At 41.8% G+C, this 24,144-nt stretch overlaps 1 protein-coding gene across 1 annotated transcript; it reads left to right on the top strand.

The window, feature by feature from the left end:
• Positions 1–19,302: 19,302 nt before the first annotated feature.
• Positions 19,303–23,324, top strand: LOC110015013 (the record flags this gene model as incomplete). The annotated part of the gene is made up of 1 exon (XM_020702838.2): positions 19,303–23,324. A coding segment is annotated over exon 1 (3,294 nt), but the record flags the coding sequence as incomplete, so codon positions are not given.
• Between the last annotated feature and the right edge of the window lie 820 nt (positions 23,325–24,144).

Here is a 24,144-nt window from a genome sequence, read left to right as displayed (position 1 = left end):
CTCAGAGCCGTTTCAGCGTGGCGTCGGCCGGCACGGAGGCTCCGAGCGTCTGCTGGTATTTTTACCAAACATCCACATGCTGACACTGATGGAGGCGTGTGTGAGTGTGTGTGTTCCATGCAAACACACACACGGTCAGGTGTTATCACCAGCGGGCCACAAACTTGTCACCGGTTGCTGACTGGACATTTTCACTGATAACAAGCACACACTTGGAGTCATATTCAACTCTTAGATGTTCGTCTTTAGTTTATTCCATAATTCAGAGTCAAGGGATGATAATGATAATTAGTTTATTTTTAAAAAAAGAGCTTTGTAAACATCTGTTTTACTTCCTGAATCAACATATGGTCAAAAAAGCGAGACCAGAGATGGAAAATCTACAAAGATTTCACAGGATATTTCTGCATGTTCACTTTTACTGTTGGTCTTCTGTGTCCAGGTGGGAAAATTTGCAAGACTATAACCTTTTTCTTTAAAGTTAAAATCGTATCGTTAGTATTTGTCTTCCTAATTTAATTCTGAATTAGTTTATATGCTGAACGAGACACATCCACAATCTGGACATTTCTAAGTTTTTTTTTTTTTCTAAAGCCAGAGAACAGGTCAATCTTGGGTTTTATTTCATGTTGTTATCAGTTTATCTGCTTATATTGGTTTATTCAGTTTCCTTGAAGAACCACTTTGATAAAAACTGGATATTTAGTGTTTTTAACACGTTTTTGAGCAGTTTTCTGATGACATAGTAGGACATAGGAGTATTTGTTTATTCAAATCGTTGTGTATCTGGAGCAGATGAAAAATGCTGTTTGAAGAAGATCACATTTGTGACAAAATACATTCGGCACAAAATCCCTTCTTTGAGGTCTCAGCAATAGGGAGGGGAAGAGGGGTGGGGTTGCTATTCACCAACGGTCGGTCCTTCGTCCAACTCAGAGATGAATTTCTGATGAACTCCTGATGCTCTGCAGAAAATCTGTCCTACAAAATGTCGCAGGTGTTTGATTTAGGCCATAGGATGTTAAGTTTTAATTGGGGTTTTTTGGGAAATTCTTTCTGTTTGGTTTTTTGTTCATGAAGTTTTCTGTTTCTTGCATTTTCACCAGGTTGGATTTTAATGGTCTCAGCTGCGTCTCGTTTCCGATTTCAATCTGAGGTCTTTTGTAAATTTAAGGTCTTTAAGTAAAAAGTGCAAATGTTTACGTTCTTTTTTTAATGTTACAACACAAAATCGACCTTAATTATAGGTGAATTTTATTTCCTGGGAGCAACTCAAACCTGGATTTAACCAATTTGATCAATTTCTGCAAGCCCGCTTCTCATTAGCCGTGGTTACATGCGCAAAACATGTTGATCGGATCAATGGTCGGATTAAAATTCAACCGTGTACATGGGCCCAGAAAACCTTTTTCCGATAAGAACGAACGTTCACATGGTCGCACTTCTCTTTAAAATACGGAGGAAATGAGTCCCGCTGTAAACAAAGTGAGCTGCCATATACATTTATGCAGCAGCTCGGTGATATACGAGATGATCTTCTAAATGTGCTTTTATTAATGTTATGAATATTATGAAGCGTCTGTTCGCTCATCAATTTATTTTTAATCCGTGTGGTCAGTGCTTTTTTTGTGGAAGAATGGAGCTGGAAGAAGCAGGATTAGGAGTAGGATAACACGCGCTAACAACATTTAGCCTTTGATGAACATAAAATCCATGCGAGAAATGCTGCAATCTGCAATTTGGGTGCACGTAAATATGTGGGAATAACGTCAGCCTTTATTTTGTCAGGACACGACTGGAAACACAAATCCACATGATTGTTTGAACAGTTTCTAAGGACTGAGCTACATTTCTGCTTTGAAAAGCTCACACACTACTCCAAAGCAGCCGTGCGGGCTGGCTCGGACACATGGTTCTCCTGAGTCCGACAGCCACTAACCCAGAGCGGTGGTTCGGAAGCCTCCCCCCCGGAGCGCACACGTAACAAAGCACCACCGCCCTGTCCGCAAACAAAAAGCTATAAGTCTGGCTGCTCTGCTCACAGACACGGTTCACTCGCGCGGAGCAGCTGGTCGGTCCCGTATGCGCTCCAAAGCTTTCTCTGAAGCACCGCACCTTCTATGCGTGACGTAAACCAGAGCAGTAGTGACACACAATCGGATGGACTGTTTACATGCAGCACGATCGGCATAACCCACCTATCTTAAATCAGAAAGAAATTTTGATCCGAACTAGTCTGATCGGGGTAGAGTATTCCGAACGGCGTGTTTACATGACGCATTTTTCTTCTGATCAGGCGTTTTTTCCGATTACTTTTATCCAGGTAAACGCAGCTACTTTGTGATCCGTTTAGTTTGTGAACCACGTCAGAAGATTGTGTCCATTTCATTTTCTATTCATATCTTCTTGTTGCAGGAATCTGCTTTTGTTGAAAATATTCAGATCTTTAAAGAAGTCCAGCACATTTAGAGTCCTCCAGTTGGTTCTTCCTAAAAAATGGAAAGCTTAAGAAATGGACTGGGTTCCTCCTCCTTTAATAGTCAACGATAATTGTCAACAGTTTTGATTTCCAAGCAGTAGCTTAGACCAAAATATTTTCTTGTTTTCTTTTAAACTGATGTTAAATTGCACAGTCCAAATCTACGGTGGGCCTGAAGAACCGATAACGCAACGCGAAAACATATTAAAATCACAACGCCAAATAAAACAGCAAAACAAATAATAAAAAAACACATTACATTTAAGAAAGAAAGAAAATTCAGAGACCGAAATGTAAAACAAAACAAAAAAACGCAATTAAAAAAAAGAGAATAAAAAGTAAATGTTTTGAAAAAGGAAAGTAATTTTAAAAAATCCAAATGAAATTAAAAAACGGTTGCAGAAGAAATATCTTCTGTCTAAAGATATCATCACGCCAAATTAATAACTTCCTGCTGGAAAGGTGAAAAAAATGTCATCATCCAATCAGTGACGTCCTGAAAAATCTACCTTTTCTGGGTTCTGCTGTTGTTTCGTTTAACATTTCATTTTGATTTCTGGAAATTACTTTAGTTTTCCAAAATGTTTTTTTTTTACGTAAAACTTCCTTCCCCTCCACCTCTCTGCCCTGTTGTGCTTTGAAGATGCCTTTTATATCTGCAGGATCTGCTGTGTTTGATGTTCCTCCACCCCCACCTCCAGCTCAGAGCTGCACCGACCAGTTATCACCTCCGTCCTCCTGGTTCGTTCATTTCCCCTTTGTCCGTTTTGATATCATTTTTCTCTGGATTCATTTTCCTCTAAAGTCTCCTCCTCCTCCTCCTCCTCGGTGGTGTCATTTTTAACTTCCCCTGAACTCTTCCTCTGCTCTTTCCATCTCCCCACTCATCTGTTTTTTCCCCGCCTGCTCCATTCCATCCTTCTTCTCCTCCGACTCCTCCGTCGTTGCTTTCATCCGTCTTTCAGCCTCATCTGTTTCTGTCTGAGCTTCTGAACGTGCACTCTGGATAACCCCCCCTTCCCAAAAGACCTCCCCCAGACCTGCTTCCTGCGTAGGGATGCACCCTATTTTGTTTCATGACCAAAGACTGACCCTCTGCAGGCTTCAGCTGAGAAGATCAGGGATGCAGACATTCATTCCTCTGAGCAGCAGAAACTATCTGGTCCTTGCAGTCCAAGATGCTGCAGGACATAGAAGTATTTGGACGTTTAGTCTCTTTGACCGCGCAGAAACAAGCATGGTTAATCAAGAAGATCCTCCTGCAGGCGTCTACCCTCTCCTCGGGCTGCAGATCGACCCGGCAGCTCTGAGACCAGCACGCGTTCAGGGACAAAAGACACAACGACGCACTTTGTGTTCACTCAGGTAAAGGATCGTAAACTGAACACAAAAGGGACCGACTGAAGTCCGACCTTCTGCAGCTCACCTGCACCTGTCCTGCTGCTTCCTCTTTTTTGAATGGAGCGTTTGACAGAAGCTGTAGAGTAAAGCAGAAGCAGACCCTCATGAAGCACAGGCACACAAACATTCACACAGAGAACAAAGGCTCATTACTGCATTCTTGTCATACATCAGGTAAACCTCCAGATAAGTGTCTTTACTGCACCTCACAGGAGAGAGCACAATGCAAAGAAGTAAATAGTTTCAGGACAAGAGAAGGGCCCACTTGAACTGTTGCAGGAGACGAGTCTGACAATCATTAAGATTTTACAGATTAAATGAAACAAAGAGGAAGCCCAAAAATGTTTCTGTCTTCAGAAAACAAAGATAAGCTGATGTAGAAGTGGGAATTAAAAATGTATTTTGTTTTCATTTGAATTTAGTTAATAATATAAAAAAAAATAATAGCTACAGGGGGCAAGAGGGGTACAGCTGCCCACCCCCCGCCCCACCCCAGCAAAAAGCTTTGGCTCACACTTGCCCCCCCAATTTCCGACTCAATGTTAGTATCATTATTGGCAAAGATTAAGAAATCATTAATACCAGCGTCATTAAGTATTGCAAAAATAACAAAGGCGACATTTTTAAATGAAATAAAAACAACTCATATTTTTGATTCTTTCATTTGTTAAGGCCTTCCATTCTGCTGTTTCGCCACCTTTCCAAAGTCATCCACCCCTCTCCTGGTCCCCCCCATATAAAATGTTTTAGCCCCGCCCCTGCTCCCTGCTCGTTAACACTCTGGTGTCTGTTGGTTGAAGTCTTCAGCTGTCAGCAGTGTTTCAACACGTAACAGCAAAACACCACACCTCTGCTCTGCAGAGACGTTCACACTTGCTAATGCTTGAATTAGCAGCACCTTGCTGCTGCTCATAAACTGAGGACCAGGAGTTCTGACTCGGGTCTGATGGGCGGGGGATACCGATGACTTTCACACTCTTTATTTGATTTGGTGTCCCTTTCACACTGAGGGAGGATTGGCACTGGCACGTCTGGCCCTCGGTGAATACAGGTTTGTTTTCTTTCAAGTTAACCTGAAAGGGAAACTGCTGGTCCGACTGTAGGGAGTCAGGTTACTGTCAAAATAAAACATGTCTATAGACACAGTTGTGCACAACTTTGCAAAACATTAAATAAAACATGTTTAACATGTCTTTTGGTAATACCATTTGGGTTTGTTTTAAATATGAATTCTCCTAAATGGCTGTCATCTCAAGGTTACAAGCATTTATATCAAGTCAGAACACATCAAGTCATCAAAGTGTGCATACGTACTGAGGTTCATTGGCTATTTCCATTCTTTTCTTTCTTTCTCTGAATGTTTTTCCTGGCATTCGGGAAGAGTTGTTTCATTGGAGCTTTATCTACACACCCCTAAATGTGGTGTCAATATTGTTCATGAAACTAGACTATCTATTGTTTATGACGTCACTGCTGCGATATGAAAGTTGGTGACGATTTACTGTGACCACTAACTTTAACAAAAAATACTAATGAAGTACCGGTAATGCTAATGAATATCAGTAATAAAGTCTTTTATAAAACATGTAAACTGTTCATCAGTACCTGTTTGTGCTCCGCTGCAGAGGCTTCTTCAATCTATGACGAAATAGCTCCCTGATTTATTTCTAACAGTGATTTGCAAGACAATATTTCATATTAATTTCATATTCATATTTCATATTCACAAGAGACATGTTCAACCTAATACCAAATGGATTTATATATTTTATTTTATTTTTTTCAAAGTGTACAAACTCTGTCTAATAACATGATTTATTTTGAAAGTTATCATTACGCCACGTTTTCCCATCAGGTATTTCCAACTTCTGTGATTTGTGCTGCTACAGATCAGCTCCTTGGACAGTTTTTTAAATGTTTTATTTCAGAGCTTTCTTGCACTGGGCTCCATTTTTGCTCTTGGGTTAGCTGGACAGTCAGTTTGCATAAACACTGTGGCTTTGTGCCACCAGGGTTCACTTGCAAGTGAACACAGACATTTCACACCTGCCCTTCAAAGAGGACTAAATGAACTCTTATCCAGACCAAACAGCTCAATGTGGATGTGTGAGTAATTCCTCTAAACATTTAGAGTGTGCTTGTGTTGATTCACACAAATAAATGAACAAAAAATAACAAAGTGTAATATCTTTGTGTTTTTCTTTTTGTTAAATACAACAATTTTTTTAGTTTCTTAAATATATCTTTTAAGGAAGCAGTTAGACCCTTAATTGTGTGGATGTGTGTGCATGTGTGGGTGTGTGTTTGTGTGTGTGTGTGTGTGTGTGTGTGTGTGCGTGCGTGTGCGTGGGTGTGTGTGTGTGTGTGCATGCGTGCGAGCTGAGATTCCTTGTGCCTCGATCATTGTCCAGGCCCTGTAAGACAAAGGGTTAAGTAAATGTTTGGGGAAGATAAGGCCACTCACTCTGACAGGCAGCAGGCCCCCGCTACCCAGGGGGATCCAGGACCAAATACATCACCCCCACCACCACCACACACACACACTCACTGTATGCGCACCCACACAAATGACTAATAAAATCATCCATCCCCTCTTCTCCCTCTCTTTAAGCAGAATGCATTTGTTCGTGTCTCCTAGAATTACTGTATTCTCTGCACCCACTAAATCACCCTCTGAGCGCGTGACGTGCACAGCAATGCTGGGCTGTGGCTGGATCTGGAGAAAACCTTGGGTAGGTTGCAACGCTTAGATTTCTGTCCCACTGTGAAGGTTTCAGCCTGGTGAAGCTGCAATAGTCTGGAAGACCCGTTTTATCAAACATGTGCTCAGGAGCTCACAAGTGCTTGAAGTATAAAAAAAAAGTGTTTGACTCATTTTAATCTGGTCCATTCCGCAGACTTTGTGTTTAAAAAGTCCTTCAATAATAACGTGTTTGGAATTTTAGTGACATTTTTTCTTTGTTTTTTAATAGCTTCTGCTCATTTAAAGGAAATGTTTGCATTTAAATAAGAACCAAAAACATCACATTTATGCATTTCACAGTACAATTTTGTCACAGCTTACTATATCTACACTTTTTTGCATGATCAGATAAATAATCCTTTTGTAATCCATTTTTTTTATTTTAATTTTCACAATTTTACTAACGTTTTGCTGTATCATTTATCCCAATTACCAGGAGATTTTTTTTTTACAATGTATTAAGAAAATATAAAAACTCCGCTAACATGAAAAAAAAACACACTTGCTTCAGCTTTCTTCCAGTATTTGAGCAGATTAAGTATTTTCATTTACCATTTTATGTTTTTATGTCAGGAATCTTTTTTGATTCTTTGTCATGCTGAATTGTTAAACTGAATGTAGCATCTACAGGTTAAAACGAGCATAACTCAGCTCATTTTAGGCATCATTTACAGTTAATCTTGTACTTTTAGCATATGTATTTTAAAACTTATTTTATTGATCTGTTTATTTATTTAACTTATTTTGCATTGAAATAAACATTTTCTATTTCTAAGATCATCACACATTATAAAATCTTGCTGGCTTCCAAAACATTAAAGTCGTTAACTATACTCCAATGATAAACATACTGGAAATTTTACATTTTTAATTTAGCATTTTATAAATATTACCTTTACAATTTCACTCAAGGATCTTCCGCCATCTTATGTAGGCTATATAAGCCAATAATAAATATTGAAAGGATTTAAAGAAATACATTTGTGTGTAATTCAGCATTTTTATGACATTTTTTAGTGTTTTAATTTATTATTTTGTTTTTGCAGCAACTTTTCTCCTCAACTAAGTTTTTTTCTAGCCGCTTGATTTAATTGAATTTCCTCTTTGCACCAAACAAGACCAGTTCCTATTGCTTTTTTTTAATTGTTTAAGTCACTGCAGCTGCTTAAAAAATACTCTGATTGTGGCTCAAATGAGTATAATGTTTATTGATTTTTTTTTGTTCAGTCAGAAATAAACGCCATTTGATTGATCTGCTAAAGGCAACCTCACCTAACATTTGGCAAAGTCAATTTTGCCACACTTGACCTCACCACTTAATCAGTCTAAGCAGGCAAAGCTCTGCTGAGGCTTTTGCAGGCTACTCTGAGCTTCTACACCTCCCCCAGCTGAGAATGAAATGATCAGAAAACCAACAGCAGAAGATTTATTTATTTATTTATTCATTTATTTCGTTAATTGAAAGGGACAATACACATAATGAACATCTACATCTATTTAGACCACATGTGTCAAACTCAAGGCCCGCGGGCCTAATGTGGCCCGCCATGTCATTTTATGTGGCCTGCGAGAGCAAAAATGTTTTTGATTTCTTAAACTAAAAAATAAAAATTGGTGTGTATTTATTCATATCTAGGGGGAATCAGACTTGAAATATCGGATTTGGCAGCTATACATTAGGACTTAAACACTGTCCATATAACTTAACCTGACAGAATCAAATGTAAAAGGATTCATGCTAGAGTAACAAGCAAACATATGTTTTCTATGCAACTGTAATTGTCACTTTAAAAAGTTAATATAAATAAATAATGATTTATTTAACATTAAGGAGTGGTTACATTTATTCTTCATTACATTTAGTTACATGTATAAGTTACATTTGGCCCTTTGAGGACAGCCACTATGCTGATGTGGCCCTTGGTGAAAATGAGTTTGACACCCCTGATTTAGACAGTGACACATGTAAATATGCCGGATTATTACAATGATGCTAATTGACATCAGTACTCCCTAGAACAATGATGTTACACTGGATGATACATTAAATCACCATAAAAGCACATCATGTGACAGTACAATACAAGAAGTTTAAAAATCAGTGTTTAATGGTCTGGTTTGCTTTCAACCAATGTTTGAGGCGAGTATTGATGGTTTGTGGCGTTCCCTTACAGAGAGTGGGAGACTGTTCCAGACGGAACAGCCTTTTTCAGAAACCATTTTGTCTAAAAGCTGTTTTTTTGTACGAGACTTCACAGTCCCCTCTCGAGAAGGCCAGTTCTCAAATTATGATCTTTTGAAAATGTATCTGGATAGTTTGCCTCTAAAGTAGCCATCTCTGCAGGGCAATCGAGTCCCGTCTGTAAGCTTTTATTTTGAAGGGTTGAATTCTTGATGTATTCGACTGTGGTTTTGTTGTAGTATCGGAGTACATGTGAGGCTGCGATTGTCCTAAAATACTACTGAAACTGAGCAGGTTAAACCAACAGCTTTGTCGGTCACTCGTGAAACAGACAGTTTTAGTTGCCTGATGCAGACAGGTGAGTGACAGCTGCCCCCTGGTGGGAAACAGTATACTACCTTAGAAAAAAAAAACAGGTTTACTGGATTTCTGGGTATTTTTGTTTTAATATGTGTAGCGTTTACAAAAGTTTACGAAAGTAAAAATACTGAATTTTCTTTTTACGCGTTAATGGAGGGCTAAGGCTGACTTTGCATACAGAGGGTTGACCCATACTGGTTTTTGGGTTATCTGTGCTCATGGAGGGTTGTAGAGAGGAGGGGCTGCATCTTAAGGGGAGTGCAGATGCGTCTTGCGGTTCACTTGAGGCTCGCACGGCCACCTCAAGGTACGTCATGAAAATGGTACGTCAGTGTATCGTCAAGTATTCAAAAGGGCTCATGTAAGTTGCGATGCCTTTGCGCAAGTGTTTGCCTCTTTCTGACCTCACACAAATGTCGCATGCACAGGGTGTGTGTGATACACACATAAGTGCCGGTAGGATGTTCACACAAACAACAGTCCGATTGTCTAAACTCCTCATTTCTAACACTCTGGCTGAGGAGAACACACTTGAGCAGCACTAATGGGAAGGATTTTACAACACGTCTGCGTCTCACCTACTTCACCCTCAATCACCCTTACATGTTGCTTCAGTGTTCTCTATGACCTGTCGCCCACAGCATACCTATTAAATCATAGAGCGTCTATGCCCTTGATATTTGGCGTGTGCCAACCGTGGTGCCCTGAACATGTTTACCCTACCCAAGTTCTTCTTGCTCATTTGTAGCCCACATCCGCCCAAACGGGTAGTTTTGACCTTTTAGCAACAACCAGGCTGCCGAACGTTTCTCACGCTGGTTTTTGTGTTTTTCCTAACCTGAGAAAGGCCTTTGTTGAAATGAAGCGTGCTCTAACACTGATTCATACTCTTTAGATTAGTCTGGACCGCCCATCTCCTCCGAGCGTCCATTCACCTCACAGATAATTACTCTTGCTGGAATATGAGTTCCTGATGTTTTCCACTTCATCACAGTAACAAAGACGGGCAGCAGAAGCAGATATTTTTAATACCACCCAGGACCTCCACTCACTCACTCATTAGCAGCTGCTGATCACCTCAGATTGGGAGTTTTCAGGGCAATAATAGCCTGAAAGGTAATCTCCTCCTTCAATTTTGCTTTTCACTTTGCTCCCTCAGTCTGTCTCTCCACCTCTCCCTCCCTGCTGGCCTTATCTGGAGTCCTGGTAAATGTCCTACTGTCATGTCTTGATGTGATTTATGTCATGGGCTGTGAAGTCGACTTATCTCTCCCAATTCTCCCTCCTCCAACCTCCTCCACCTCCTCAGCCGACCCTCAGAGGCTCCGCTCCCCGAGTCTCAGCCAGCCTGGCTCCTCCAGCGAGGAGATGTTGGTGCAGGGGAGCATGACACAGCTGATGTGTGAGAGGAGAATTCCTTTCCAAGCATTCACCTGTTTGGAGAAAGAAACGAGGAGGGTTCATCCGTCCAGCTCCTCCGTCCTCCTCTCTTTGATGTGCTTTTAAAGTGGCCCGCTCTCGCTCTGCTTTCCTTCTAAGATGACAATTGTTTAGGACTTTGGAAATGATCTCCATGGTCTTCTGCGTCTCTCGGTTGCATATTTAAGAGAAAATAACTGAAAATCTGGCTCTAAAACAAAGAGATAAATGACAGGAAAAGGCTGGGACACAAAAAATGAGCAAAACTGTTTATATATTTTATCTGGGTTGTTATGGTGAACTTTGCTGGCTGAAAACTTGTGGTATTGCATGAATTGGCTCCACAGAAAAATAATTGAAGAGGGAGAAGGAGTGTGGAGGAGAAAATGAGCAACGAAAAGAGCTGGAGGGCAGCAAACGATACTCCACATGTTCATCGACATTGAGGACACAGCTTCCGCTGTATTTTTAAAGGTCAGCACAGGCTTTTTTAAAACCAACAACCTTCACGCCATAACATCAAAGAAATTTTTTTAACAACAAATGAAGGTTGGTTGATAGAAAATCCATTTTCTTTTAAGTCTTTTAATACATGAGATTTAAATACAGTAACACACGCTCTTAGAACTACTGTTTGACTGTCATTTTCGTCATTTCCTAGAGCCGTAGAGGCTTGAGAATTGAAGTTTGAACTTTTTAAAGTAATCTCACCTTTCACTCCTTCACTTTCAAAGATAAATGGATTTTCATAAAGTGTCCCTGAACGTTGTGTCATTTTTTTCACATATTGCACAGATGAAAACTGGTGTGTGGGGTCAGGGGTCGCATGTGTTATTGGAGGGCAGTGGGAAGGGTGAAGGGTGGGTTGGGTTTTTATTGTAATATTGTCTGTTTTTTTGTTTTAAATGTTAATGCGCAAGGCATGAGAAGCGCTGTCTTATAAATAACGTTTGATTTAAAGCTTTTCTGCCTCTTTTCATCAGTCTTTCTCTTTTCTTCATCCCTCTTTGATGTAGCTTTTTCCTCATATGTTGATTCTTCTTCCTTTTTTCTGACTTGGCGGCTGCTGTCCTTTATCGGCCCTCAAAGAGCCTAAAAAAACAGTGTGAAGTTGGACTCTTACAGGACAGATAGACTGTAATTGCCTAATTGCTTTTTTCTTCTCTTTTAGGAGGGTTCTGCTTTCTCTCAGCCCAGACAGGAGCCCAGCTATTCTCAGCATCTCCCCTTATGCTGCCGCTTGCTTCAGTTTGATTGGCACAACTCCAAGGGAGCGTCCATTGTTCATTGGTCCCTGCCGGGATGAATAACCCAGCTGACAGCCAATGGGGCCACACCGGGGTGAGGAAAGCCAGTGAGAGGGTACGCAGCATTTTTATGAAGCCTTCGTGTAGATTTCCAAGCAAAGTTCCCCCCACCTGGCTCCCCAAGACAGACAAACAAGCTAAAGTTAGAGATGTAATCAGAACAAACAAGAGTTATCTATATATTTAAGGTTATTCATGTTGTCTAGGTGATCTCTCATCACCTGTAGGGCATCTTGGGTAACAAGAACCCCCTGAACTTTACAGAAGATATTGAGGTGGGAAGTTTGAAGGTGTAAGATGAAGGACATGACCTCGAAACAGAGCATAAATCCAGGAGAAAGTCTCCCTCACTCCATCCGAGGCCACGCAATTTGTCTGCTGAGGCTGAGAGCGCCGGTGAAGAAACTTTTGAAAGTGCTGACTGGAAACCCCCGAACGCATTGATCCTGAGTCCATCTCTGTCCGCTCAAAAAAAGACCAATGACTCTAATGAGCAGCTCTAAAAATGGATTCAGGTTGTGGCGACAAAACGCAAAACAGAAATAGACTCGGAGGGAAAAAGAGAAGAAACTCTGTTTTTATCAGCAAAGGCACACACTAATCCAGAAGAGGAAGCATGCCGGCGCCCCGCCATGGAGACGTACAGGAAACAGGCTGGTAAAGACAGGAAGTCACCAGCGATACAACAAGTAGGTTCACACAGTCCTGCAATAATATCTGCCTAAAAAGAGTCACCATGTGTGTGTGTGAGTTTGTTTGCTAAGGTCTTGCCATAATGTTGTATGTTTACAATAAACATGGTCTAGAGGTCAGAGTTCGTTGGGCTTTAGAGTATGGCTTTATCACAATGACTCACCCCAACTTCCATGAACTGATCCTGATCTCAGGAAATCTTGGGGCCGTGCTGAAAACTCCAGGCGTTAACCGCTGACATTCATAAGTCTGTCTGTCGTACTGGTTAGGAGTAACGACGCGACAATTTGGATTTCGTGTAACTATTTTCCAATTTCTAACAGGTCTTTCTACCAGACAGCAGTGAATGCAGTTTATTTTTAACAACAGAAGTACAGCCATGGATTTTAGGGATATCTTTAAATTACTTTTACTAAGACAGTTTCATCGGTATTCTAATCTTAAGGTTTTAAGGCAAAATTATTTATAGAGTAATCTATTTATATAGTAACATATTTAAATATTGATGCTTTTAAATAACATTCAAACAGGTTTGAGTTATCATTTCTTTAAGTCTACTTGATCTATGTATGTAATGCACTAAAAATTCCTTAATTCCCACAAAAAGAATTTTGTGGTTGTTTTGTCAAAATAGTGGTTTGCCCCCCCCTCAAAAAAAGAAAGAAAAGAAAAAGATGCAAACAAACAAACAGAGACCAAACTGGAGAAATGTCTGTTCAAAGCTAGGTCTAGTAGTTCTTTACAAGGTCACTGTTAACAAAAAGGCTTTACTAAACCTTTACAGGGTCTATAACCTGCTACGCGTAAGCCTTTCAGAGTAATCCATATATAGGAAAAATATATTAGTTTTGGCACACTAAAGAACCATTTTTGAATGAAATCACATTTATTAAATAACTAACTGCTCATTTTCCTACCCGGAAGTAAGACGACTCAATCTCTAAAGCCCCGCCTTTTGCTTCTTGTGGCTGCCGCCCATTTCATGACGTCAACCTAGAGCAGCGCGTCTGCGTCTCCCAACAAAAACAAACGACATCTGGAAGGGGCTGTTACCCACTTATCCATGACACGATGTGAGAACCCGGATTGGGATGGGCTGGTGTTTTTGCAGGAATAGTTAGAAAAGCAGGAATGGATCAAAACACATCTTTGGGATTGTTTTTTTCATGAGGGAAAAAAATTATAATACACATAAAAGCTCAAGAAGTTAGTTTTGCATGATATAGACCATTTAAGACTAAATAAAATAAAATGTTCAGTTAGTATGAAAAATCATTTGATTTGTCTTTTTTTCTGTAAAACAAACTAAAAAACAATGTTTTCTTTGGATCTCTGAGATTTTCAACAGACTGATGATCTGCTAGAACATTTTGTTTCTGCTGCCCCCATGTGGCTCATCATTTTGTCATTATTGGTCATTATGTAGTTTGATTGTGAGCAAACAAAATGAAACGTGAATACTAAGAGCCTCTAAAGGTGTATTTTCTTATTGACCTGTAGCTCTGACAGGAAACAGGTCTGTTGCAAATTTCAAAGGCAAATCACCAGTTTTCTTTTGCAGAGTGCGTTTCCCAGGCGTGTTACAGTGTGTTTCCAAACATGGGCTTGTTTCCAGCTGGCAATTTGAATTAGCTGTGTGGCAATAAAGTTTATCCAACTCATCGTAGCACTTCCTGTCCTCCACGGCCCGCCCAAGTCCAGCGACGGAGACCGAGTGAAACAAACAGGGACTCGGGGAGAAGGGCAGGAGGTGGAATGGAGTAGATTTCCACACAAACCCAGACAGTGTTATCTGTGATCGTGAGGAGGGCTTCATGGCTGCTTGGCAGTAACTCTTTGCACCCTTTCTTAGACGAGGTCATTTGCTGCGGTTGGAGCTGCTTGGTGCTGGTGTTGGGATGGTCTGATTTGTGGGTTAGGGGTTCTTGGTACTTGTGAGGTAATAAACTAAACGCAAAAGTGTCAAGGATCGTTATTGATAAATCATATTGGAGAATTCGCCTGAGTGGTTTACAGCAGATTAGGTTTTTGTTTTATGTTAGCCGTTTTGGTGGTCATGATCAATCTCACCAGCGCAGTTAAACAGTTTATTAGCGAGGAGCCCTGCCCTGCAATGTTGACACCAATGTTAAAGTATCCAAACTCCCAGTTAAGTCCATTCACATTAGCTACCACAATAAAAGCCCAACAAATGAAATGAACTCATCTCTCCTTAGATAAAAGGAGCATCATCTTCAAGTGGTCTCTGAACGGTAAACCACTTTTCAGGTAAAAGCACCACAACGTGCCAAACAGAATAAAAGCAATAAAAAACAGAGACCTTTACTCGTTGGGTAAAAGCCCGGAAATGACACTCACCCATGGAAATGACAGCTCAATAGCACCTTCCTACCTGGACCTCCTCATCCAGATCCAGGACTTCCTCCTCCTGAATGGTGACTGCTGGTCCTCTGTCTTTCCCTTTTTGTATGAGTCCACATTCTTCTCTGTTTTACCGTTTTACAGTCCCATTCACCCGCACACACAATCACACACTGAGGTGCCAACCTATAACCACCAAGAGCAACATGGGGTTCAGTGTCTTGCCCAAACCCGCGATTTTCCCAATCAGAACTTACACCGGAGCTATCGCCGGCAACAGGATATGACAGACACTCTTGAAACTACTGTTACTCTTTGACCATCTACTAAAAGAATGTCATTCTAACGGATGCTGACACAGAGAAAACCAGCTTTGTGCAATTGTAGTAGGTTTAGGGGATGTCATCTGGACTTGGTTTTTAAAGTTAGAAGACGTTTCACCTCTTATCCAAGAGGCTTTGTCAATTCTGAAATAGCTGGTCTAAGAGCTGGTATATATGCGCTCATGGGGGAGGAGTCAGACCTGAAACTGGAGGTGTTGTCCACTTAGCCTATGTGGTTTCGGGTCGTTAATAGTTCTTTGTCCTCAGCTGGGGGTTGGGGAGTCAGTGACTCGCTCTCCACATTGGTCCTCTCTTTCAGCGGTTAACGACTCAGGTGGAACTGGTTTGGTTTGTTTAGGTTTCAAAACACTGCCGTAGATGGATGGAAGAATAAACCTGAGACCACCATTCTTATTAAGAGAAGGTTTATCCTTCTTGACAAAGATGGCTTCTTTCACTCCTCGCTCAAACCATCCTTTCTCTCTGGCTAGAATTCGGACTTCACTGTCCTCAAAAGAGTGGTTTGTGGCCTTCAAACCACTCTTTTTTTCGCAGACGCCAAAAAATGCATCATGAAGAAGAAACATATAAATCACACTGGAGTATACGTGTCACTTTTGGTAGAAATGTATTTAACAAAATATGGGAACAAGAACGAATGTTTCATCTTGACAGGTAAATAATGTTAACAGAATAGGCAGCAATGATAGAGTGAAAATACCCATAATTCACTACTGTAAGCTATATTTAGCTTCATGAAACAAAGGACGAATTAAGTGTCTATCACTTTAAAACACTAAATCCATTGAATTTTTCATCCTCTTTATCGATTTTGAACAACTTACATTTTTTCAGTTGACGCTTCTTCTTCTGCGTTGATGTCAGTAGCAAACACTGAGAGGCACTCCTACAGTGCCCTCTAGTGGTTGTTACTGGGAAAATAACAAATACATGAGTCTATTTAGTTAGAAATCGCATGTAGGTCACACCTGAGTATGAGTCGCACCCTACGGTCAAACTATGGGAATTTTGTAAACAATGTGTCTATTACATTATACTAAGTATTGCATTTCAGAGCAAAGCTGCTTTTCTTTGTTCATAAGTCGTTGCAATGACAAGAAATGTTTAAATGCTTAAATGTTTAAGGAGCTACAGTAACTCAAAGGACGTCAACACTGGAGCTAAAGCTCTGGTGTTAAAGGATTAACTGCTCCAGCTAGAAAAAAAATGTGTTAATTTCACCTAAAATTAAACCTTTTTTTTTTTTTACTAGTGGATTGTATAGCAATATTAAAATGTTAAAATTCATTTATTTATTTATTTATTTATTTATTTATTTATTTTACCTCCCACGTTATACCCAAAAAAAGAAACAAAATGATTTGCAGTGTCAAACTGCAAAAGTTTGTTTCTTTTAGTCCTGCTCCAGAGTGTCAAAGTGTCAAAAAGGAGATTAACAAGGTGAAGCTAGTTAGCGAGCTAAACTGGTTTGTTGACGGCACATATGTGAGATTGTTCCAGCCGCTGCTTGGCTGGTTTGTTTCCTTTCTTTTTGGATCCACTCGGGTTGGGTGGAGCCAGGATTTGCCAAGATTGCTATGACAAGAGCGAAAATTGTCTCTTTGCAAAAGCCGCTTTGTGCAGACGCTCAGTGAAAATCACTTTGCCAAAACACACGTCATCAGATTCTCCTCAGTATGATTTCATTTCACGTTCACGTCTAATATGCATGTTTTTCTTTATGGAAACTAAAATGTGAAGGAACAGATAAAACAGACAAGTAGATTATCATTTCTAACAGGTGAGAGCAAACCACCAAGTCACCTTTCAAGGGTTTTCAAGAATAAAATGTCGACTCCTGTCCATTTTTTTACGCTGCAGTTAATTTCACGGTGTCAGGTCATTGCTCGTCTTCCACTGGAGCCTGACATGGACAGAGCTGCACAAACATTTGTGTAGCAGTATTTTTTAAGGGCCCTTTGCAGAGTCTTGTAAATCTGCCAGGCACTTTGATGTTTTATCAGCTATCTCTGTGTCACTATCACAGAGGAGCCCGTGGCCTGCATCTCTGTTTGAAAGTTTCTACACGCACAAACGTTTTGACATGAATAAACAGAGTTTACTGCGTATAATCACTGTAGGACAAACAAGGAATACGTGTGGTAATCTTTTTACATTACAGAAGTGAAAGGGAAAGGAAAATAAAGGCAAATCAAGCCAATAATCTTTCCCCCAAAAGAAGCTCAGCCTTCTGATAGTCTGACACTGAAGTCGCTCAAACAGATTCTTAACCATGTTATGTTCCTCAGTCTGACTTCATAAAGCCGTTCTGGCAGGAAACCCAGCGGTCAGATCTTCATATCTGATCCAATGAGCGGCCAAGTTAAGCCATACATAATTAATGTTGACTGACGCGCTGCCTTTACAGGTGTTTATGACCATTGTACTGTGGAACGTCATTTCTTCTGAATCCATGTTCCTTCCTGTGGACATGCAGGATGAGGGAACATTTAGGAAGCGGCAGTGAAACGTCTGGGGTCTCCCAAAAGAGAGGCTGGGAAGTTAAGCCGCTCAGGAAGAAGGCCAGTTAGAGTGGTTTGGATGTTTGATGACAAAGACAAACTTAGTTCTTACAAGTTTGTTTATTATAGGCATCTCCAGCTAAGAAGCCCGACAGCAGAGCCTGACTCACTGAAGGACCACATCTCTAATTAAAGAACCAATACGACGAAAATCCTGTTTTTGACATGTTCTCGTAGCAGTTTTCTGATGATGGATGTATAGAAATGAAATTAAGCTCATTGTTGCATTAAATACGTTTTTATTGATTCAAATCATTGTGAATCAGGAGCAGACTAAAAATTGCAGATGACTAGATCAATGTACGTCTTTGTTTTCCTCGTCTGAGCTGGAATCTGGAGCTAAACTTAACAGAACACAGACAACCTTAATGCCATAAAAAAACAAAAAAATACATGTTTGTATTCAACAAAATGTTTTGATGTTTGATTGAACAAGTTTGATTTAAAGCTGTACATTAAAGCTTCCTATAGTAGTTTCATGAAACAACAATCTGACAATTTAATTTATACAAAGACGTAAAGAATATAAAGATATAAGGATGTTTAATCCCTAAATATGTTTTCAACAAGATTCAGCTTTTGAAATTCATTAGTTTTATTGGCACAAATGGATGAAAACTATAGAGAAACAGACTTTATGCCATCATGACATCATTTTCTGGTGTTATAAAGAATAAGAATTAAAAAGACTTGCGCACTGTAGCACAGCAGGGGGGAAAGAGAGCATTTAAGTACATACAATAAATAAATATATTAAAAAAGAAAGGGAAAATAAAAACGTTAAGTATTTATTTAAAGCCACGTTTGTTCAATAAAGTTTGTCTCCTTGAACTTTCAACAATTTTTATCTCATCAGGAAGTATTTAATCTGGTTTACAAACCAGGTGGTATAAAAAGTGAACAAATAGAAATCAAACCAATCTTTTTGTATCGTCAGGGAGACCCTGGGGGTGTTTTCCTGGTGGGTACCCCTCCCTGCAGGTTTGTCCAATGGTGTTTATGTAACGCTGAGAGGGAGAGACCTCTGTGATTTACAGGCCTGTGAGTGCTTCAGTGATGTTGCTGCAGGTCAAGGTAATGATCATAAATAAGAGGTGAAGGAGAGGAGAGGAGGAGGAGGAGGAGGAAAAGAACAAGTGAGAGAACACCAGAGCAGGTCTGACGAAGAGTCTAAACTCTCACCTCTTCTCATTTCACAACTTTAGGGATATTGTTCTGATCCAAAGTCTGTCAGAGTTTTTTCTGATGGATTTCTAAATTGATTCTTTTTTTTACAGCAAAGCTTTTGTCGCATACTGCCTTAAGAAGATGAAAAACTTATTTAAATTTTATGTTTGAGTTAAAAAAAATATTTTAAAAGCTTATATTTTTCTGCTTTACTTTCTATAAATTATTTTTTTAGAAGAAAATCCTGAAACACTTGATCATTCTTTGCATTAAAACACACGTTATTTGTATTACTGATGTGAAACTTGAGCCTCACTGTGACGGAGCGCCTATAGATGCAGTCACCTGCGCACACGCACACACAAACACAAGCATACACACGCAGTTTTTCCACACATATTAACCTCTCACCGCATTTTCAGACGCTGTGTCACGAGGCAGGCGCTCCTTGGGTGGGTTGTGTTGAGGGTGCACACTCAATGCGCTTTACCGGGAGCCGTTAAGGACCGCGAGTTTCAAACGGAGGCGACACCTGATCAGCTGTGTTAAGACGCGACCGGCAGCAGTGGGCGGAAATGACGTCATCACACAAATGGGGGGGGGAACAAATTATTCATGTAAATATATTATTTATTATTGTTTGTAGCATTTTGGGATGGAGGGATTTATTCCTAAATGGTTTGGAATTATTCTATGTTTTTTTTAATTTTATTTTCTTTGTAAATAGGTGGCAGAATTTGCCAGAATGACAAGCAAAGGACTAATCAGAGGAATATGCAGAATCCAGCCTAATGGGAGGGGCTTAGCGTATATAAGAGGGAGAGGTTAGTTGCCGCGGGCGGGCAATGAGGGAAGACATGGATGTGCTCCTCTCCTGTGTAACTATGTAAAATTTCACTGAGGATTATTGCACTTGGGGGAATTGTGGAGAAAAATAAACCAGTTGCAATTGGAACACGACTGCCTGGATCTGTGAAACACCCATCCTCATCACAAGTGGTGTCAGAAGTGGGATGGCAAGTCGTGGCAAGAAGGCAGCTCGCCATCCCAGGCGTAGTGGATTACGCTCACAGCCCCAAAGAAAACCAGACCGGGCCACAGGTGCGGAAGCCGAGTGGGACACAGAAATGACCTCGGAAGAGGAAGAAGAGAAGCCCAACCCCGGCCTGGGACCATCAGGAGGAACAACTGACCTGGTTACCATGATGAAAACCTTCCTGGAGTCCCAGCAGCAGAGAGAACAAGGTCTCATACAGGAGTTACAAAATCTTAGGGTGGCCCTCCAACCTTCAGCCCCAGCAGTAACCACACCAAGCATGCATTCAGCCAGCAGCCCAAGATTGGTGCTTCCAACACCCTCTGCTGGTCGTAGTGCTGGTACCCCCTCCAGATCCTCATCTGAAGCTGAAACTGGGACTGACCGGCAGAGACCTGAGCCCAGGCCCAGGTACTACATGCAGCCAAAGATTCCTCCCTACCAGGAGGGAGAGGATATTGAAAACTATTTATTACGTTTTGAGCGGATGGCCAAGACTTGGAAATGGCCAGAGACAGAATGGGCATGCAGGCTGGTTCCTCTTCTCTCAGGAAAAGCCCTAGATGCATACACAGCCATGGATGAGGACAAAGCTGATTCCTACAAAGACCTGAAAGAAGCTTTGCTAACAAAGTTTGACATCTCTCCTGAGACATATCGACAGAAGTTCCGCTGTGCATCTGCACCTCGGGGAGAAACACCTCTGGAGACCTATCATCGGCTGAAGGGACTCTACCGGCGTTGGATTCAACCGGAGCGGCGGACCAAGGAGCAGGTTGGGGAATCCATCATCCTGGAACAACTTCTCTACGTGCTTCCGCCGGAAGTGAGAGCCTGGGTCAAGGAGCATGAACCGGGGGATGGATCAGAGGCAGCAAAATTGGCTCTTCAGTACCTCAATGCTCGGAGAGGAGGACCTTCTACACGATCCACCATGGCAACTCGACCCATCAACGTAGCCCAACCCACCACAGACGTACGTCCCCCAGTGTTTCCGACACCGCAGCTTGGGACAGAGCGAGAAGCAGCGGTGAGACACCGTCCAGGTATTTCCAGCTCAGTGACTGCTCCGCCTGGAACTGGTAAACCACTGATTTGCTATTATTGTCAGCAAGCCGGACACAAGGCTTCAGTTTGTCCACTGAAAAAAGCAAAGGTCACAGGGGCTTGCTATGTACCCAGAAATGAAGTGGAACCATCAGCAAATGACAATGTCAGGAAAAGAACTTATAAAACAGTGACTGTGAATGGTGTATCAGTATTGGCTTTAATTGACAGCGGTAGCTTTACCTCACTGATTAGCAAACGCTTGGTACCCATTGGTAGTCTGGACTATGGTCATCTTACAAATGTGGTGTGTGTTCATGGGGACAATCATGCTTATCCTCAAACTGAAATAACTGTGGACATTGATAAACAGCCCTATCTTCTGACTGTTGGGGTGGTTGATAACCTGCCTGTAGACCTGCTTTTGGGTAGAGACATACCAGTGTTGGTACAGTTACTACAAGGGGAAAGTTCAGGGGATGCTAATCAGGGTCATCACCAGAACAGTGTATCATGCCCAGTAATTACCAGAGCCCAGGCAAAAACTGGGGTTCTGCCTCTACCAGACTTGGATGAAAGTTTATGCGAAGGGGGTGGAAAAGGGCCAAAAAAGTCTAGACGACAACGGCGCTTTGAAAAGCAACTGGGCATAACTGAACACAATGTACAAGGTTTGAATGCTGATAAAATGTGGGAAATACCTGAAAACTTAGCAGAGTTACAAAAACAGGATGACACATTGAAACATTTGTTTAAAAAAGTGAAGAATATTGATGATGTAACCAGTATGGGGATGGATTGCTTTATTATTGAAAATGGGATGTTGTATATTTTGAATGACAACCACAAACGTCTTGTAATCCCGGTAAACTGTAGACCTATCATCATGCATTTAGCACACACAGTTCCGTGGGCAGGACATCTTGGGCGCCACAAAACATACATGCGCGTTAGCTCCCGATTTTATTGGCCTGGTATGTACACAGACATTCAATCATACTGTATGACCTGTCCAATATGCCAGAAAACAGCAGCTCCTCGCCGGTTGGATCGGGCCTGTCTTCAGCCGCTTCCAGTCATCTCCACACCCTTCCAGAGGATAGCGATGGACATTGTCGGGCCACTGGAGAAAAGCAGCCAGGGACATCAGTACATTTTGGTCGTTTGTGATTATGCTACTCGATACCCAGAAGCATTTCCCCTACGTACAATCACTTCATCAGCAATCATTCATGCACTAACTGAACTGTTTTCTAGAGTCGGGATCCCTGATGAGATACTGACTGACCAGGGAACCAACTTCTGTTCACGCTTGATGCAACAGTTCCACAGACAGCTGGGAATCAAATCCCTCAGAACTACCCCATACCACCCAGAGACTGATGGACTGGTGGAAAGGTTTAACCAGACTTTAAAGCGGATGCTGCGAAAATTTGTGTCCGAGACTGGTAAGGACTGGCATCGCTGGCTACCTTTTCTACTCTTTGCTTACAGAGAGGTTCCTCAGGCATCTACTGGGTTCTCACCGTTTGAGCTGCTATACGGGAGGAATGTTCAAGGACCTCTGGATCTCCTCAGTAAAGCATGGGAAGGATCGACCAGCAACCAAAAAGAAACTGGTGTGGTGCAGTTCATCCTAGAGATGAGGGAGCGTCTAGCAAGATACCAAGCAGAGGCTGAAATGAACCTAAAGGAGGCTCAAAGAGCACAGAAGACTTGGTACGACCAACAGGCACGTCACCGGGCCTTTAGACCAGGCCAGAAGGTTCTGTTACTCCTCCCTTCTTCAACCAGCAAGTTACTGTCCAAGTGGCAAGGGCCATATACCATCAGCCAGAAGATGGGGCCAGTCACTTATGAAATTCATCATCCAGACAAGAGGAAACAGTACCAGACGTACCATGTCAACCTACTGAAGGAGTGGAAAGAGCCACACCACAGCCCACCAGAACCAGTTGGTCTGGTAGTGAAAGAATGTGAGACAGAAGAGGACACAAGTTGGCATAACTTCACCAAGATGACGACACCTGAGCTGTCTCATCTCACCAAGACCCAAGAGACACAGATACAGCAGGTGTTGCAGGCGGTACCATCATTATTCAGAGGCAAGCCAGGCCGTACCAACCTTACAAAACACGCAATTCGATTGAAAGACAACAGACCCATCCGTCAACGGCCATACCGTGTCCCGCAACAGTTTGTGCGAAGACTGGGTGAAGAAATCACTAACATGCAGGAGTTGGGAGTGATTGAACCATCAGACTCCGAGTGGTGCAGTCCCATGATCCTCCTCCCAAAGAAAGATGGTTCGCTTAGGCCCTGCATAGACTTCAGGAAGCTGAATGCAGTCTCTGAGTTTGATGCGTATCCTATGCCAAGGGTGGATGAATTGCTCGAAAGGATTGGAGCGGCCGGATACATCACCACCCTGGACCTCTGTAAGGGATACTGGCAGGTGCCTTTGGAACCAGCATCTCGACCCTACACCGCCTTTCGCACGCCTGCAGGTCTTTTCCAGTTTACGGTCATGCCATTTGGCCTCCATGGAGCACCAGCAACCTTCCAAAGGTTGATGGATAAAGTCCTTCAGGGGTGTGAGAATTTCAGCGCAGCTTACCTTGATGATGTGGTTATTTTCAGTAACACTTGGGAAAACCACCTCCAGCATCTCAGGAGAGTCCTGGATGCCATTCAGCAGGCCGGGCTGACCTTGAATAGTGAAAAATGTGAGTGGGCAAGAAAAGAGGCAAAATACTTAGGCTACCTTTTGGGACAGGGAGAGGTGCGGCCCCAAGTGGACAAAGTAAAGGCCATTCTCGACTGCCAACGTCCAAGGACCAAAAAAGAAGTTCGGTCCTTCTTGGGTTTGGCGGGATGGTATCGCCGCTTTGTGCCACAGTTTGCAACCATTGCTGCGCCCCTCACGGCCCTCACAACCAAAGCACAGAAAAACCCAGTACCATGGGATGATGAGTGTGAAAAGGCCTTCAGAGCCCTAAAACAACAGCTATGCTCTTCTCCTGTTCTTCGCAGCCCTAACTTTG

The sequence above is a fragment of the Oryzias latipes genome, chromosome 7 (genome assembly GCF_002234675.1).
Source record: "Oryzias latipes chromosome 7, ASM223467v1".
In the NCBI taxonomy this organism is placed as follows: domain Eukaryota; kingdom Metazoa; phylum Chordata; class Actinopteri; order Beloniformes; family Adrianichthyidae; genus Oryzias; species Oryzias latipes.
Note: the sequence above shows the minus strand (reverse complement) of the source record. Positions and strands in the feature narration are given on the sequence as shown.